This window comes from Branchiostoma lanceolatum, chromosome 6, assembly GCF_035083965.1.
Source record: "Branchiostoma lanceolatum isolate klBraLanc5 chromosome 6, klBraLanc5.hap2, whole genome shotgun sequence".
In the NCBI taxonomy this organism is placed as follows: Eukaryota; Metazoa; Chordata; class Leptocardii; order Amphioxiformes; family Branchiostomatidae; genus Branchiostoma; species Branchiostoma lanceolatum.
The window spans coordinates 13,850,588-13,865,655 of record NC_089727.1 but is presented as its reverse complement, the minus strand read 5'-3'; the positions used below and the strand labels follow the sequence as shown (position 1 = coordinate 13,865,655).

Below are 15,068 nucleotides of genomic sequence, written 5' to 3'. Positions count from 1 at the left end.
GAAATAAGTTTCTTTTGATAATCTAGATTACCCGTTACTGCCTCATCCCGTATGAATTAAGTGGTTTGTCCCCTACTTTATATTGTCTTACCAATATTTCTTCCTCCATCAGTGTACGCAGAGATGAAAATAGATGGGCAATCCTGTTCTTCCCCAGACTTCATGGGCTATAATTACATTTGGAGAGAAATTAATGTAGACAGGGCTGTTCCATTTATAACATGAGAAGGGGTGATTTTCTCCACAAACACATGTATGGAGAGGAATAGTGGTGACCCCGTTTATTTTTCAGAATCCAATATACAAACTTACACATGCAAACATCACATCGATATGCCATCTATAGGGTGTTTGTTAATGCTGATGGAAGTATTGTCTGCCAATCTGGATGGTTAAGTCTGGAGGTTGCCAGGAAAATTTGGATTTGCATATCGTTATGTTATTACTGTTGCAAAATTATGACATTATACATGCGCACATGTACAGTTTATATATTTATTACTGAGCATGCTAAAACATGACCAAAGACTTTAAAAATGGTACATACTGCTTTCTCTGCTTAGCACTCAGCATTTGGGAAAGAGTATGGTAGTTAAACACACACATCACTACCAGCGGACTAGCCCCCTGCTGTAGTGACTTGCACAAATGTGTGTGGCCCACGGGCTATAGAAATGGAGATGGGCGCCACCCCTATGCGTCTTTTCAGGAAGCGCGGGTCACTTAAACTTTAATGCTTAAACATTCCTGTAGTTTCTAGTGGGAATAATTGACATGAAAGTAATTCAGCACCAAGGACAGCATATATCAAGGTTTGACTCTTTCGGTTCTACCAAACGAGCATGGCAGCTCGTCTCTTGCAAACATCTCAGCTTATCTTCTTGGTCTTGCAAAGCCAGTTAATTTATTCTGTCCTTGGTGCTGAATTACTTTCATGTCAATTATTCCCACAAGAGACTAAAGGAATGTTTTAGCATGCTCAATGCTGGCACTATAGTCTGTTGGGTTCGATTTAAAATGCTCACATTTGAAAATGACAGACCTGTCAACATTGGTTATAATAACTTGATATATTCTTGGCAAGGACAAAAATGCTGACTCATGGTAGAATCTATGACAACATAGCAGCTGCAAAATAGTTACCTTACTTTTTTAATTACTATTTTGTTTCTTACATGTAAGCTCATAATTATGTTTTATGTTGCCTCTACGTGGTACTACAAACTTACAGTATTTTCACAAAAATAAAACACATTGTCAACATCTTACAAACGATATTTTTTTAGCTTAGCAAAAATTGTCATGGTATTGCATCATTTTCTTCATTCATGATGTTGATACATGTCAACTACATCATACTTGCCATTTCATTTAATTTCTATTGCTTCACTAATATTGTCTATTTGATAATGGGGTCTTTTTTAACTATGAAGGCACATTCTGTACAAGCATTGCACATGTTTCTATTCACTAACAGATAGATGTTACAGTAGTAGTATAGATAAACTAACAAAAAGGTTTAGTTATTCTCCTGCAACATAATTCTTCTGGTAATCATGAATTCCAGATATTCCAGATAACAGAATTCCACAAAATCCATATTGCATAGCTGATTACACAATGTGTAATAACTATATACTACTAATGAAATTTTGGTATAAGCCATAGTCTTATCAGAGAGTCATGTATTACCCACATAGCTTGTTCAGCTTCAAGTCAAATTCGAATATGTGATGTTTTTGCTGAAGGATTTTCAGCAAGGTGATGACAGAACTGACCATCTATGACAACCTTTTTTTGTCACAAGACAGCTTGATTTTGTACAACACAGTCATGACTGTCTCAAGAATGTCCTCAGCTTGCTGTCACAAACCTATAGTACAGTAGATGTGACAGGGCTCTTAGTCTGCTCTCCAACAGTTGCTAGTAACAAGTCAGGAAGTCATCCGTGGTGTCGACATTACGATTCTGATCCTGACCTTGTGCTGATGAAGGAGGCGTACCTGGACAGCTTTGCTCCAACATCCCTCTTCAGATCAAACCTAGAGAACAACAGATCCATACTGATTAACACTGTAGTGTGATGTTGGTGTGAATCTGTCCCTCATGTATGTGAAATTTACTTGTATTTTAAACTAAGGCCACAGCAAGTAAATTTTATGGATGACATCAGCGTGCGCATTGATTTTCGCCTAATTTTGAAATAAAAAACAAGAATTTTTTACCCTTTGGCAATGGTCAATATACCTAAAACGGGGCAATATGTTTCAAACGCCTGTCAGTTCCATTGCAAAAACGTTCTAGGAGCCGTAGAAAGGCATTTGCACATGTAGACATGGTTATTTCGAGGGGAGCAGAGTCAGCATTATTTAGTCACCATCAGTCTGCCGCATGACTCAGGAGACTCCAGTGCCCAGTTTACTGGAAACCTTGTCTCTGCGTTCTTGATGTGCTATACAAACCCGGATCTAAATTCATAATGATTTTGATGTTGACATCAGTGTAAGTTACTGTCTTAATGAATACAGGGATAAAAGACTTGTTTGTTGTAATACCATGTTTTATCACTTCAATTCTTTTACATGCTTTATGATATTCAAGTTTAAAAATGTGGATATCTGTTTTTTTTGCCCGCCTTGTTTTTTTTTCGCCTGCGTGCACTAAATTTTGAGTCTGCAGAAGATGTCATCCATACAATTTACTTGCTGTGGCCTAATATCAGATTGAGTGAACATTGACTAAGGTACTAGTATTCAACATGTGTGAAATACAAAATGTACTAATATGCAGTTTTAATATCATGATATAAAACCTGCATTATAAGTTTAAATGAAGAGTTGAATTGCAAACTAGAATATCATGATACTACCATTGAGGCTGGCCTTTAATCTGCAGTTGTTCCACTTTTGACAGGTCCACTTCCACCTGTAGTAACAGGACAAGACAAAGAACTGAATTATTGTGTCAGAGTTGTCATTGTTGTCAGGTTATTTCTGGACAACATAACAACAGTACATGAATATAGTATTCTGTACAAGCAATTTGCTGTTAACTTGTACACAGTAATGCATTGCTAGTAGGAAGTATATGTGAGCAAGTTATGTAATGTACAGGTCCATTTCATTCAACATTCATTTCTTGATGCTGTTTTGATTAATCAGGGACTGCATGTACATGTAGGTTGTGTCACTCGTGGTACATGCATCACCTTCAGACAGTCATGCTTATCTAGTCTCAAACCTACTCACCTCCCCAAGAAACCAGCTGTCAGTTCCACGGAAACTCTTCAGTAGGGACCTCTTGTGCTTCACGGCCACTTCAAGATGACCCTTCTTGGCCTCAGTGAGACTGGCAGGAAAGCCCAGCCTGTGTGATACATGATTACGTTACAAAACATCAATGTTGGAGTGATAATAAATGATTTAAACATGAACTTAGTGAAACATTTCCTTAAGGTGCAGTCATATTTATCACACAACGTTTTTGCCATAGCATTTTTTCAGCAAGTCTATGATAGAACTGACTGTCAACAAAGACACATGACAACCTTTTCTGTCACAAGACAGTTGGATTTTGTTCAGTACTAATTGTCCCCAAAATGGCCTCGATTTCCTATGATAAAATTATTGTATGATGAACATGACTGGACCCTTTAGAAAGAGGAAAATGAAGTACACATGAACAGAGACTATCATATAGAGCTGCAAATTTGTTTACTTATTGCGGTAGTTTTATTTGGAGGTAGGAGGGGAAAGGTGGTTTTCACTGTGTTATAAACTTGTGGTTGAAACACTTCTGCAATAAGACATTGGAATTCATCTATTCATTGGAATTGTAATACATTTACAGTGGATAGGTCACCACAAAAAAAGAAAACGTGAAAATAAAACCACTGCAGACTTTTCAACATTCCAGTACATGTACATGTATGTATGTGTCAAGAAATAGCAGGATGCTCACGTTTCATCCCAGGCAGGGTTGAGGTTCTCCTTGACGACACCTGTTTTCTTGATCTCTGACTTCTTCGCACCAACACAAAAGCGCATGCGCACATACGCATCAGCTATCTTTGAACCACGTGGTGGAAGAAGATTCCTAGAAGGAAAAATGTCGGAAAGAAAGTTGACAAACATCATACATTGCTTTAAAATGCAAGATTAACAAATTGACGGTTAATTGGAAGCAACCAAGTAGGAATGTGCTCAATGCCTAGAACAACATAAAAGGTAAACCCTTGGGGCGGGATGTTTTCCTTCAAATATCTATAACAGCATTCTTTTTACTCATACAAGACTATGATAATAATAAGCACTTCAAATATTATAAAAATCATGATCAAATGTAACTGACATGAAATGAGCACAGTAGTAACCATCTGTTTCATGTATACAAATGTAGTTCGTTCTCACCTGGCCTTGTGCACGGTGACCAACACCTTGTTGCTGGTCAGGCTATGGTAGATGGTCATCAGGAGTTGCCCAGCTTCTCCTTTGGGCACTGGTGTAAGCGGCGAGCTGACAGGACAATGGTAAGATGACTTTTATCATTCGGACTATCTACACGCGTATACTTATTCCTGACAAATTGGTATGCAATCGAACCCTTTTTCAGAAAAATCTTGTCATAAGTAAAGGCTGATTAATTAACCGAAACTATGATAAGAGCTATTCAATTTTGCGTCGGAACTAAAATGAAACGTCTAATCCTGACTAGACATGTTATTTATTTGTTGGGCATCACTACGTTTATGTAACAACACAACATAAGGTCCTGATATAAGTAAGGCCAAGATTATCGGTAACATTAAGTATCCCAGCACGTAGAACCTACTCGGGAGTGGAGGACAGCTCAGTCTCGGAGATACTGGCCAGCCTTATCTCAGGGATCATCATTGGGCTGGACGGTCCGGCGTCAGGTGTGGAGGGAGGGGTCAGGGTCGGCGTCAAGGGAATCTCCTCCTCTTCAAATGATTCCTCGCCAACATCGGAAGACAGAATCTGAAACACCAGTAATATTTTTTCTATACGCAACTTCTTCCATGAAAATGTTATAGTCATTTTCAAGTGGCTTTCTGCGTCAAAAACAATACATCTCCAATGGTTTAAGATGGTAATGAAAAAAATATATGGCAAAGTTGCTAGCATAAACAAATTGTATACCCTGAGTATCAGCTCCATTTTTAGCTCGATCTTGACTCCTTTAGGACCTTCCAGGAAGACAGGATCACTGGACTTCATCGTCTCCAACACCATTGCCACCGGGACGATTTTCTTGCCTATCATCTTCTTGGACTTTTCATCTTTGATCTGATGAATGAATGTCGCAGGTGAGGTATACTCATAACTTGTCAAAGTGTGAGGTCAATTTACTATGTTACTATATATACATCCATGGTTAGCCGATCGTTTCTGATATTTTGAAATGCTTAAACATAGATATATTCCGACTTCTACATGATGGTCTTGGTAATAGACAAACAACAGTGCGACTGGTTGTATCTACATAATCTACGTGTAGTACATAAATATATTAAAACAAATGTCTTCATACCTCAATCAGTATTTCTTCAGAGTGAGGATCCTTCAGAAGGAAAGTGAACCCCTGGCCCCACACTGGTTTGTCCGTACCCCATTGAATCTAACGTTGGAGTGAAAAAGGGATGAGTTATGTACTTTATCATTCTGATAAACATTTCAGGCTTCGTTCAAAACGGAAATGTTTCTGCTTGCATGGCAGGAAAATAACGTGACCGTACTCACCCATGACTTTTCGTGCTTCTTTCCCATCGTCAGTTCCACGTAGGTATTCATGTCCTCAACCTTCTTCTTTCTCTGCAAGCCAAACACACATGTTTAACACCGCTCTTTTATTCCAAATCCCACAAAGTCCAATGCAATACATGCACATCGTCACCATTTGCTAGTATTGTATAGTCGCTAGCAGCAAGTCAATGTCAACTCTAAAGCGAACGGCGGTAACACACGTTTAAAGAAAAGTGGCAGTTATGGAATAGTCAGGCTAGTGACTCACCGGTAGACCAGATGCAGAATCCACGCGAACAAATAGAAGAGCTGACGACATGTCATCCATGTCAGTCACTCTCTTCATCCGTTCCATCTGTGTGTACATCTGTTGACAGAGATATTCCTTGTTAATTTCTATACGATTTTTAAAAACACCTAACACCGTGATCACTTTTCAACAACACCCACCTTACCACCCAGTGCCCTGTCAACTCTATGCCAAAGATAGCGTCCATGATGTTTCTCGGCAGTTAGAGTTTACCTGATGATTCAGTACGTGGCAATCGGCGTATTCATCGACCATTATCAATGAGGGAAGAAGAAGAAAAGTTCATAGTATGACGGATACCAAAAACTGAGACGGTGCATCCTATAAATTATTCAGTGATCTACAAGTGTGAAAGAAACTCACCAGGATGTCATTTTGGGTGCAAGTCAGGTCGGCATGCCGTCATCAACACAAGTATATGAAGGAGAAAGGTACAAGGACACAAGACATGAGCTCACGTGCTAATGCTGTCAATCATGCTAAGATTCTATACATTCAAAAACACAAAGGCATACCACCAACTTAAACTGAAAGAGATTTCCTAATGCCCCTTACATTGAAACAGATCAAACGCATCTATTGCCACTTTCCTTGAGACACCGTGGAATGTTTTCTATCAGTCTCCTTACCTTTTCTAGAGCCTCCCGTTGGGAGCTTAGTCCAAGCCAAGTCATCCGCAAGCGCACTTGTCCACTCTTGGCGTCCTCCAGCGGCAGCCACTGAAGGAGAATTGTAAGAAAACATTGTTTGACTAAAAGACTTGCCACCTGGTGATCTGTACCTTTAAGCTCAAGTTGGAATGTGGAGGAAATAAGTTCTTCCTTCTTGCAGTTACAGTCCATAAAATGATAAGGTTCACAGAGAAGTCAGCGGTGTGTGGAGAAAAGTGTTTGAGTCAATCGATCAAGTTCACTTGATTCTGCCCAGCTTCAAGTGGCAATGGTTTGCCCAATCTAAACTAATACATAAGAAATTAGGAGCTTTACAGTAAAGCTTTACAAAGTAATGAAGAAGATCAAGAAGATAGAGGTAAGAAATGGTTTACCACATCCGTGAATCCTTCCTTTGCGACTTGCCCGATACTCACTGTAGCACTGCAATAATCAAAACACGAACAATGAATTTTCTAGGACAAGTTCGATTATGGAGCCCTTGGAACCCAGAACCGCTCGAGTTGAGAGAAAGCTTGCTACCCAAAGTGCCGCTGGTCACGGGAGAGTCGAAGTCTACGTTCGTTACCAGGCACAACTTCAGTGAAGAAAAAAAGAAACTCACTTTCCAAGAGGATCATCTTTAACTCCAGGATCCTCGTCAAAGACGTTGATCTGCATGGTCTGTCCTTCTACCTCGTACACCACAGCCTGGAGTAACGAGACCATCACACTCTATTTCATGTCTTTCCGCGTTGGTGTGTAGAATATGAGAGTAGACACAAAGAAATCTCAACTGTTGACATCTAATGGATTGGACATATCGACCAAAGAGCATCGTTAGGAAGGTCGCAAGCTCTATTCTGCTTTCATTTTCACATACCTCAAAATACTGGTTCCACTTCGGGTCCAGAGTCCTTTGAATGGTCTTACTCTTGAAGAACTGGGCCCCAACTGAAAAACATCATGCAAATCATACTTTACACTCATGGTGTATCCCTAGTAGCATTCCGCACACGTGCAAGGTCCGGGATGTCAAATGATGAAGTAATACAGTGATGAATGATGATATCTCGGTTTCAAATAGTTTTTAATTCAATATGTAAATGATCTTTCCCTTTGAACTTGAGTTGATGTTGAAATACATTTTGTGTTGGTATTTACCATGTAGGGTACAGTAAGGATCTGATTTGCCCTTCTTAGTGAAGAAATCCGGATCAGCTGACATCAGTTGTTTCGCCTCTTTCAGCTGAATACGCAGAACTCCCTGAAAACATCGATCATTGAACCGGTAAAGAACCCAACATATCAACCAAGTGACGATTATGTTAACGTTTGGACAGAAAAATGACATGCATTAAACACAAGTGTATTCTATTTCAGCTTATTTTCTCTGATTCAAGTGTTTAGCAGAAGTATAGATGATAGATTAGCTATAGCGTTGTCAAATCCTTATCATTCCGAACACTTTTAATAAGAAGTTTATTGCAAGTTCATGCCCGTGGGCTAATTGCAAATACATGGTAAAAACATAGAGAAAAACATACATGCGTCAGTAAACTGTGTCTGACTTTGTTGTAACAATAGGCTACTGGTACTAAATACAATTGTTGGCTATATCTAAACTAGCTGGGTTTGACTTCTTTTTCGGAAGCAGTGGAAGACGATTAATATAAAGAAGAAACGTCGCCCCCAATACTTAATCTGTGCTGACCTTCGGCATGGGGTATCTGAGCCTGCTGACGTCCAGGTCTGGTACCAGGGGGATGGGGAAACGGTTCGGCAGGACCATGAACGCCGCCACTTGGTCAGCTACCACGCCCTTCAGCAAGGAGCTGTCCAAGAACAGACAAAATGAATATAACTTTCTAGTCGTACATAGCGTAAGAACTTTGACAAGATGGAAACATGGAAAACACGTACTTAGCAAATATCACTAGAGATTGTTACTGCGTTTGTGAGCTCAGCGTAAAGTAGCAATGAAAGTTTTAATGAAGGAAGGAATGACGGCTTGGTAACATATTAGATTCTCAAGTTTGGGGCATCAGGGTTTGTTTAAGGTACGTCGTGGGCAACTCCGTGGTACATGTCCAGCGTGCCCCTTGATTTAACGATAGCAGTTTTCGCTTCACAACCCTCGCGAATGTATCATGCATACCGAACGGCCTTAGCTACCGACGGTAGATTGATCTACATGCGAGTCCACTCTGACCTTAACAACTAGTGAAACATGCAGGAAACCCTTACCTTAAACCAGGAAAATTCAGCACCTCTCCAATGTTACTCAGATTGAAGTTGATGTCCTGTGGGTGTCAATGTGTACGTGTACGCGTTAACGTTAGATCGAAAACAGTAAAAAAAATTGCACCAAAGGACAAAATTACATTGTTCATAATGTATGCGTGTTTACGTAGACTATCATTCTATGACAAAGGTGAGAACACTTGTGAACGTCCTTCATTCATGTCCTTTTTTCTCTTTATATTTTGTATTTCAATTCACCGGTTAACTTCCCTGTAAAACTAAAGAGGCTGAAGTACTTCACCACTTCAATTATACACCACTTAGGTCACGACTGGGCTGCCTTAAGGTATAGCGTTACAAGTGAATGTCTCTTACCGGTCTATTAAGGAAAAACACGGTGATTCCTCCCACCAGGGGATGTTGACTCATCAGCGGTTTCATCACCACTCGGACGGTGCCCTGGACCTTCAAAACGATTTTTTCAAAGAAGCTTAATAAGAATTTAGCCAACTTTAAATTGAAAACTACAGCGTTTTCCAAAGCGATACTAATATATCTCAAAGCCTGTTTACTCAAAAGCTGTTGTTGAATGATCTCTCGTTTCTATTTGCGTCAATGTTAGTTATTCGGCACGCGGTGTTCAAATAGCGTTATAAAGTTCATCACATGCGATGAAAACGTTAAGTTTTCGTAAAGTTTCTGTGACAAGCAAACGTTGCCACAATGAGCAAAAAATTTGATGCGTTGGTGCTCTTTTATTTGTCATGAGAAAGTACGAGGCGTGGAAACAATGTTCAAAAAATCACCTGTAGATCTTGCACACCAGCCAGGAAACGTTTGATGCGAATTTGAATGTCACAGTCTCCGGAATACCTATAATAAAAAAAGAATGTAATTTTATCTGCCTTTCCGTGCAGCCTTGTTTGTTATCCCGTGTATTTGTACGCAAACTTTGTTCAAGAAGGTCGTACTTCAACCGTTCACAAAACACAATAAATATGTAGCCAATGGTCAATGATTTCAGACCAGTAGATATATAGCATATCGGAGTAACAAAGACTTCTAGCATGCACCAAGCTTTATGATATATTCGGCGAAATCACGCAATACAGCTGCGCGTTCCACTTAGGAGGTCGATGAAAGGTCAATTCAGTCTCATTTCTATGTTATGCGAGTTCGACCCTACTCTGTAAGTGAGAAAAGTGTACTTACATTAGATCCATGTCCATGACGATTTCGTTCTTCTTGACATACTCGGTGTAGACTTGAACACCCGCAACCCTCGGAGGCTGGAGAGAGAATAAAGTATGTCATTCAAGGTAGTTCACTAAAGGTTTCATGGCTGAAGGTTTCTCCGTACGTTTTGCAATCATGTGATATTGACAAGCCTCTGTCACTTTGGCGAATTCACGATGCTAATGATATTGATGTTGTTACTTTGATTACTTTAGTAATATTTTGCTTTCAGATGCATACCCCTGATAGTTGTTTTAGCCATACAACAATTCAGACACCCAAAATATAGATTTTGTAATTGTCAACATTCTACCGTTATCATTACTTTCATCATTATCTAATCGTTGTGTATTTGATACTGTGTATTTGTAAGGATATATTATGTTCATGGATTTATCAGGACTTCAATCATGTTTTCTGTATCACTGTTTTATTTTGCCTGGCCCTTACCTCTTTCCAGTGACCAGCAGGCCAATTCAGGTTTTTCATCAAAAGATTATGGCTCAATCAATCAATTAATCAACCAAGAAAGAAACCTCACTAATAACAACTTTTGGATTCTTTTACTGTCATTCCAAAACAATTTTTTTGGTTCTACTTTTTCTAAAGTCTGTATACTTTTATGTATCCAATTAACACATGTTTGAACATTTTTAAAGACTTGATGTAACAACCCTTCATCTCAGCACCCACCTCATCTCCCAGGTCGATCTTACTGAACTGGAAAGACTTCAGCATTTCGTTTGCCTGCTGTACAGCCGGCTCCACGGACATGCGCAATGTCTCCTCCACATAGCGGTCCAGGTTCGGCCACACTTGAGCCAAAATCTGCAAAATTGTTGGGAAAACGCTTTCATATCCCCAGTATACCTCTGGAAACTACAGAAAAAATACGTCTACTTACAACTCCACGGTATAAGTACATTGCCAAAAGCTTGAATCACAGTGAATCTGGAAATGACTGCTTTGAGTCTTACCTTGTTTAGCCATTCTGCTTTCTCCACGTCTGGGAAGTAAACCTGAAAAAGGAAGGACCGAATTTAATGAAGAAACGGTTTGGTTAAGTACGTGAGGGTCATTCGACGATTGTGTGTAATTTCAATTCAATCAATTTATTGACTTCATTTGTTTCAAGAACACAGAACCCTCGTACCCATGACGGCAGATCTTGTACACTGGACAGAATGGTGGTCTGTTCGTTCTGCGCCACACCGCGTGCCGTTTGGATCTTGTAGTTTTTCTTCTTGATCTTCTTCTCGCGCCACATCCAGATGAAGAGCCCCAGCATGACCCAGGTGATGCTGAAGCCCCAGTACCCCACCAGCCACACCAGCACCAGCACGCCGAGCGACATGACGTAGATCCGGATGGACTCCGTGGTGGGGTGGTAGACATCCCACAAGTCCTTCCAACTACGCTCCGTTTCCTTCTCAACTTTGGGTTCTTCAGACTCCATTCTTCTGTCGTTTGACTCTGCAAGCTATGTAGGAACAACAGAGGAGGTTTAGAATTTTTCATATTTTCGTGTGGTTTAAATTAGTTTTAGTTCATTGCGTGGGCGATTAACATATCCATATTCAACGTACGTCAAGGTATCGAACAAGTAACACGTTCGTGTGAAAGTTGTTCCGGATTGCTGGAAAAAGCGGTCTTTTATTGAGGACTATATATATATCAATGTTAAGTTTGCTCAATATGACTTCATTCATATTTGATAAGAAGTATACACCCATGAGGGTAACTCTTTTACTAATTTTATGGTCTCTTCCCCTGGGAATGAATTGTTAAAAAGTCAATTGTTATATCTACTCTGAATGCAGAACGCTGTCAGCGCAATTTACTGTTCGTGACATTCTTCTAGACACGAAAATGGATCGCACATCTTCATTCTGCATTAATTGTTGCTAACTGCGATCTCGACAATTCAAGATATCAATTTTGATTCTCTTTCTTTGAGAAGGGACAAAACTATATTGGTTAGACGTAGACAAGTCGGACCTTTCGATATACGTACTACAATCCTGTAATTGATGTTTTATGACAACGACAAACAATAATAATAGATTATTTACGTTTTATGTTGGCTTATGTCGTTCAATCCCTCTAAATGCCACATCCTCCATATCACCCGTAAAAAGCACCCCATCCTAACCCAGTACTCCCTAAGTGGAGAAGCGCTCACCGGTGTCAAGTCCCACCCCTATCTTGGAGTACAACTGTCCGACGATCTGCGGTGGGACACCCATATCAACTACGCCACTAGCAAAGCCGGCAGGGTACTAGGGTCATTCGGCGCAATTTGACCCATTGTCCATCTAGGGTCAAGGCCACTTGTTACAAAGCGCTGGTGCGGCCCCACTTGGAATATAGTGCCACCGGTCTGGGACCCGTACACCACCAAAGGGATACAGGCGGTGGAGGCCGTCCAGCGCAGGGCCGCCCGAGTGACTCTGAATGACTACCGGCAGACTAGCAGCGTGACACAAATGCTCAATGACCTGCAGTGGACCCTTCTCTCTGAAAGGAGGAGGAACGCCCGCCTCACCTTTTTCTATAAGCTAGTTAATAACCATATCAATATTAATATTAATACAGATAGTCTACTGAAACCAGCCCAGGGGCGCATCCGGGGAAGCCACACGCTCAAATTTCAACCACTTTACGCCCGAACAGACTCTTACAAATATTCATACTTCCCCCGCACCATACCCGAGTGGAACGCCCTGCCTGGCGCGGTTGTTACGGCTCCCACCGTTGAGTCTTTCCGCGCCAGGCTGGAGGCCTGCCCGCCTTAGCCTGGGACCTCCTCCCCCCCTACTTTGCCCCTAGCGGGGTTATCTGGGGGTAGTCTAAGTTGAAGTTGAAGTTTATGTTGATAAGTATATATAGTATTGAGGTTACGATATGTCTATAAAAGCGATGGTAAATATAATGGTTGCAGTGATTTGATTGGAGTTTCTCAAATGTTGTCACTACCTGACATATACAATGTATGCGTCTGCTGCGAGGAAAACGCATGGAATACTTGCAACAAGGATGACCAGTGAACATAGGACGTGTTTTGGTGATGACGTAATGGGTGGATGGTGTGAGAAGACAAGTTTGAGGGGACATCGAAGGCACTGAGGTGATTAAAGAGACTTCCTGACGTCCACACACTTTTGGTGCTTAAACCACAATTCCGTTTTATTTGAAACTCCGAACGTGTATATGCGTACTACGAACGGACATTAAGGTCAATCCCCTTCGCAATAACGGCAATCAAACGGCTATCGTCTATGTAATTGCTATAAACGACTGTGTTTTAAAAATGCGATTTTATCCCTACTTACACCCACCCCCAGTTCGATCACGAGCCGTCCTCGGTGAGGTGAAACGTACTTCTTACAATAACACTAGGTTGTGTTTTCACACAACTTTAGGTCACTATGCTATATATGTCAGCCGCCTACGGCAATAACGTTACGATGTCACGTTCTATCCGTGACAAAATAAATGTACACGTATGGTTTACGCTGCCATTGTTGCAGATATTTTATACGTTAAGATTCTATATCAGAACTGTACCGAAATGATCTGTTTAAGCATATTCTCACAGGATCTTACTATCAAGTACTTTCTTGGTTGTTACGATGACATAGCTTGCTAAAATTCATCAAGACATATTTGGGAAACTCTATGATACTTTCATTACAATAGTAACATATTGTATATCCGTGTTCTCATATCCTGTATGTTGACTACATACCTGATAATTCTGGGCGGAGCCCTCCTAAACCGGACAAAATGGCGGCATATCTATTTTTATCAAAGAAAACCAGGTCACCTAAAATCTGTTGCACTTTCGTGTACTTGACCAAGCAATAGAGTTTGAGAGTGCTTGCAACTCATTTCTGTGGTTATTCCTGATCAAGTCGTGCAAAATGTTGTAAAAAGCATGCGAAATGCAGGTAAAAGGTGCGCCGTGGGCGTGTGTGCCATACCTGTGTAGACAATGACTCTCACACAATAGCTGTCAGCGTGTTGTCTCTTCCCGCAGATACTCTCACAAAGATCCTGTCTATTTGTCATCCACGAAATCAAAACCAGGTACGAAAATTCTAACTATGATACAATTACAAGAGCTTGGCGAAATGTTGACGTTTTAGTATTCTCCAAATTTGTTCCAGATGAATAGACACGCATTGTCACCCATGACCTTTGACCAAGAGTGGTTGGACAGGTTTGACTACTTATCCCACTACAACACAACATAACATAACACAACACAACACAACAGGATGGCCTAACGTTACATAGTAGGCCCCTCAACCAGCGTTCTGTATCTATAGATAGTAGTGTTTTTTTACTGATTTCTTATCTTATGAGTGATGCCATGATTTTGCTCTGGTGGCTCCCATTTTTAACAATATTTTTCGTCAATAGGACAACACCTGCTATGGCTATGAGGGGACATTCAGTAGGTTGTAGCTAGTAGAAAACCGTACTTCCGCATCAAACAAATACAGCAGAAAAGCCTGCCATGAAGGCTTAAGAATACATCATAGATAACCTTTTCGTATTACAGACCTTCTGCATGTATTCCGCATGAAGTAAGAACATACAGATCTCGCTTGGTATAATCAGAGTATTACGCAATCGTAACTGTGATAGAATAAGACTTTTATGTTGGCCTTCAAAGGGTTTACTTGACTTTTATACCCGATTATCCATAAAACATGCGCTATGTGGGGGTCTTTTTTTACGTCGATCAGAAACAGGGAGTGGTTCGCAACTACTTCGTACCAAATTGGGTGGCAGACAGTGATGACACACGAACCCCTTTATGACTTGTGCACGTGAAGGGATTGTGGGGGTGCTTTAACC

The 15,068-nt window shown here is 40.6% G+C and overlaps 1 protein-coding gene across 3 annotated transcripts; it reads right to left on the bottom strand.

Annotated features, from left to right (window-relative positions):
- Window positions 1-254: 254 nt before the first annotated feature.
- Window positions 255-14,410, bottom strand: LOC136437376 (extended synaptotagmin-2-like). 3 transcript variants are annotated; one of them, XM_066431963.1, is made up of 24 exons: window positions 14,186-14,410; window positions 11,356-11,682; window positions 11,180-11,221; window positions 10,896-11,030; window positions 10,179-10,255; window positions 9,773-9,839; window positions 9,342-9,431; window positions 8,970-9,025; window positions 8,437-8,557; window positions 7,887-7,989; window positions 7,606-7,676; window positions 7,348-7,433; window positions 7,118-7,166; window positions 6,702-6,791; window positions 6,031-6,129; window positions 5,760-5,831; window positions 5,551-5,637; window positions 5,160-5,306; window positions 4,831-4,997; window positions 4,410-4,514; window positions 3,961-4,095; window positions 3,249-3,366; window positions 2,870-2,925; window positions 255-2,042 (listed from the first exon to the last, which is right to left on the bottom strand). In XM_066431963.1, exons 2-24 carry the CDS (start codon window positions 11,656-11,658, stop codon window positions 1,961-1,963), a joined length of 2,358 nt encoding a protein of 785 aa, XP_066288060.1. In that variant the 5' UTR covers window positions 11,659-11,682; window positions 14,186-14,410; the 3' UTR covers window positions 255-1,960. The 3 variants fall into 3 exon arrangements, with proteins under 3 accessions (XP_066288060.1, XP_066288058.1, XP_066288059.1); XM_066431961.1 differs by having other exon boundaries at window positions 11,356-11,675; XM_066431962.1 differs by having other exon boundaries at window positions 6,031-6,117; window positions 11,356-11,675.
- Between the last annotated feature and the right edge of the window lie 658 nt (window positions 14,411-15,068).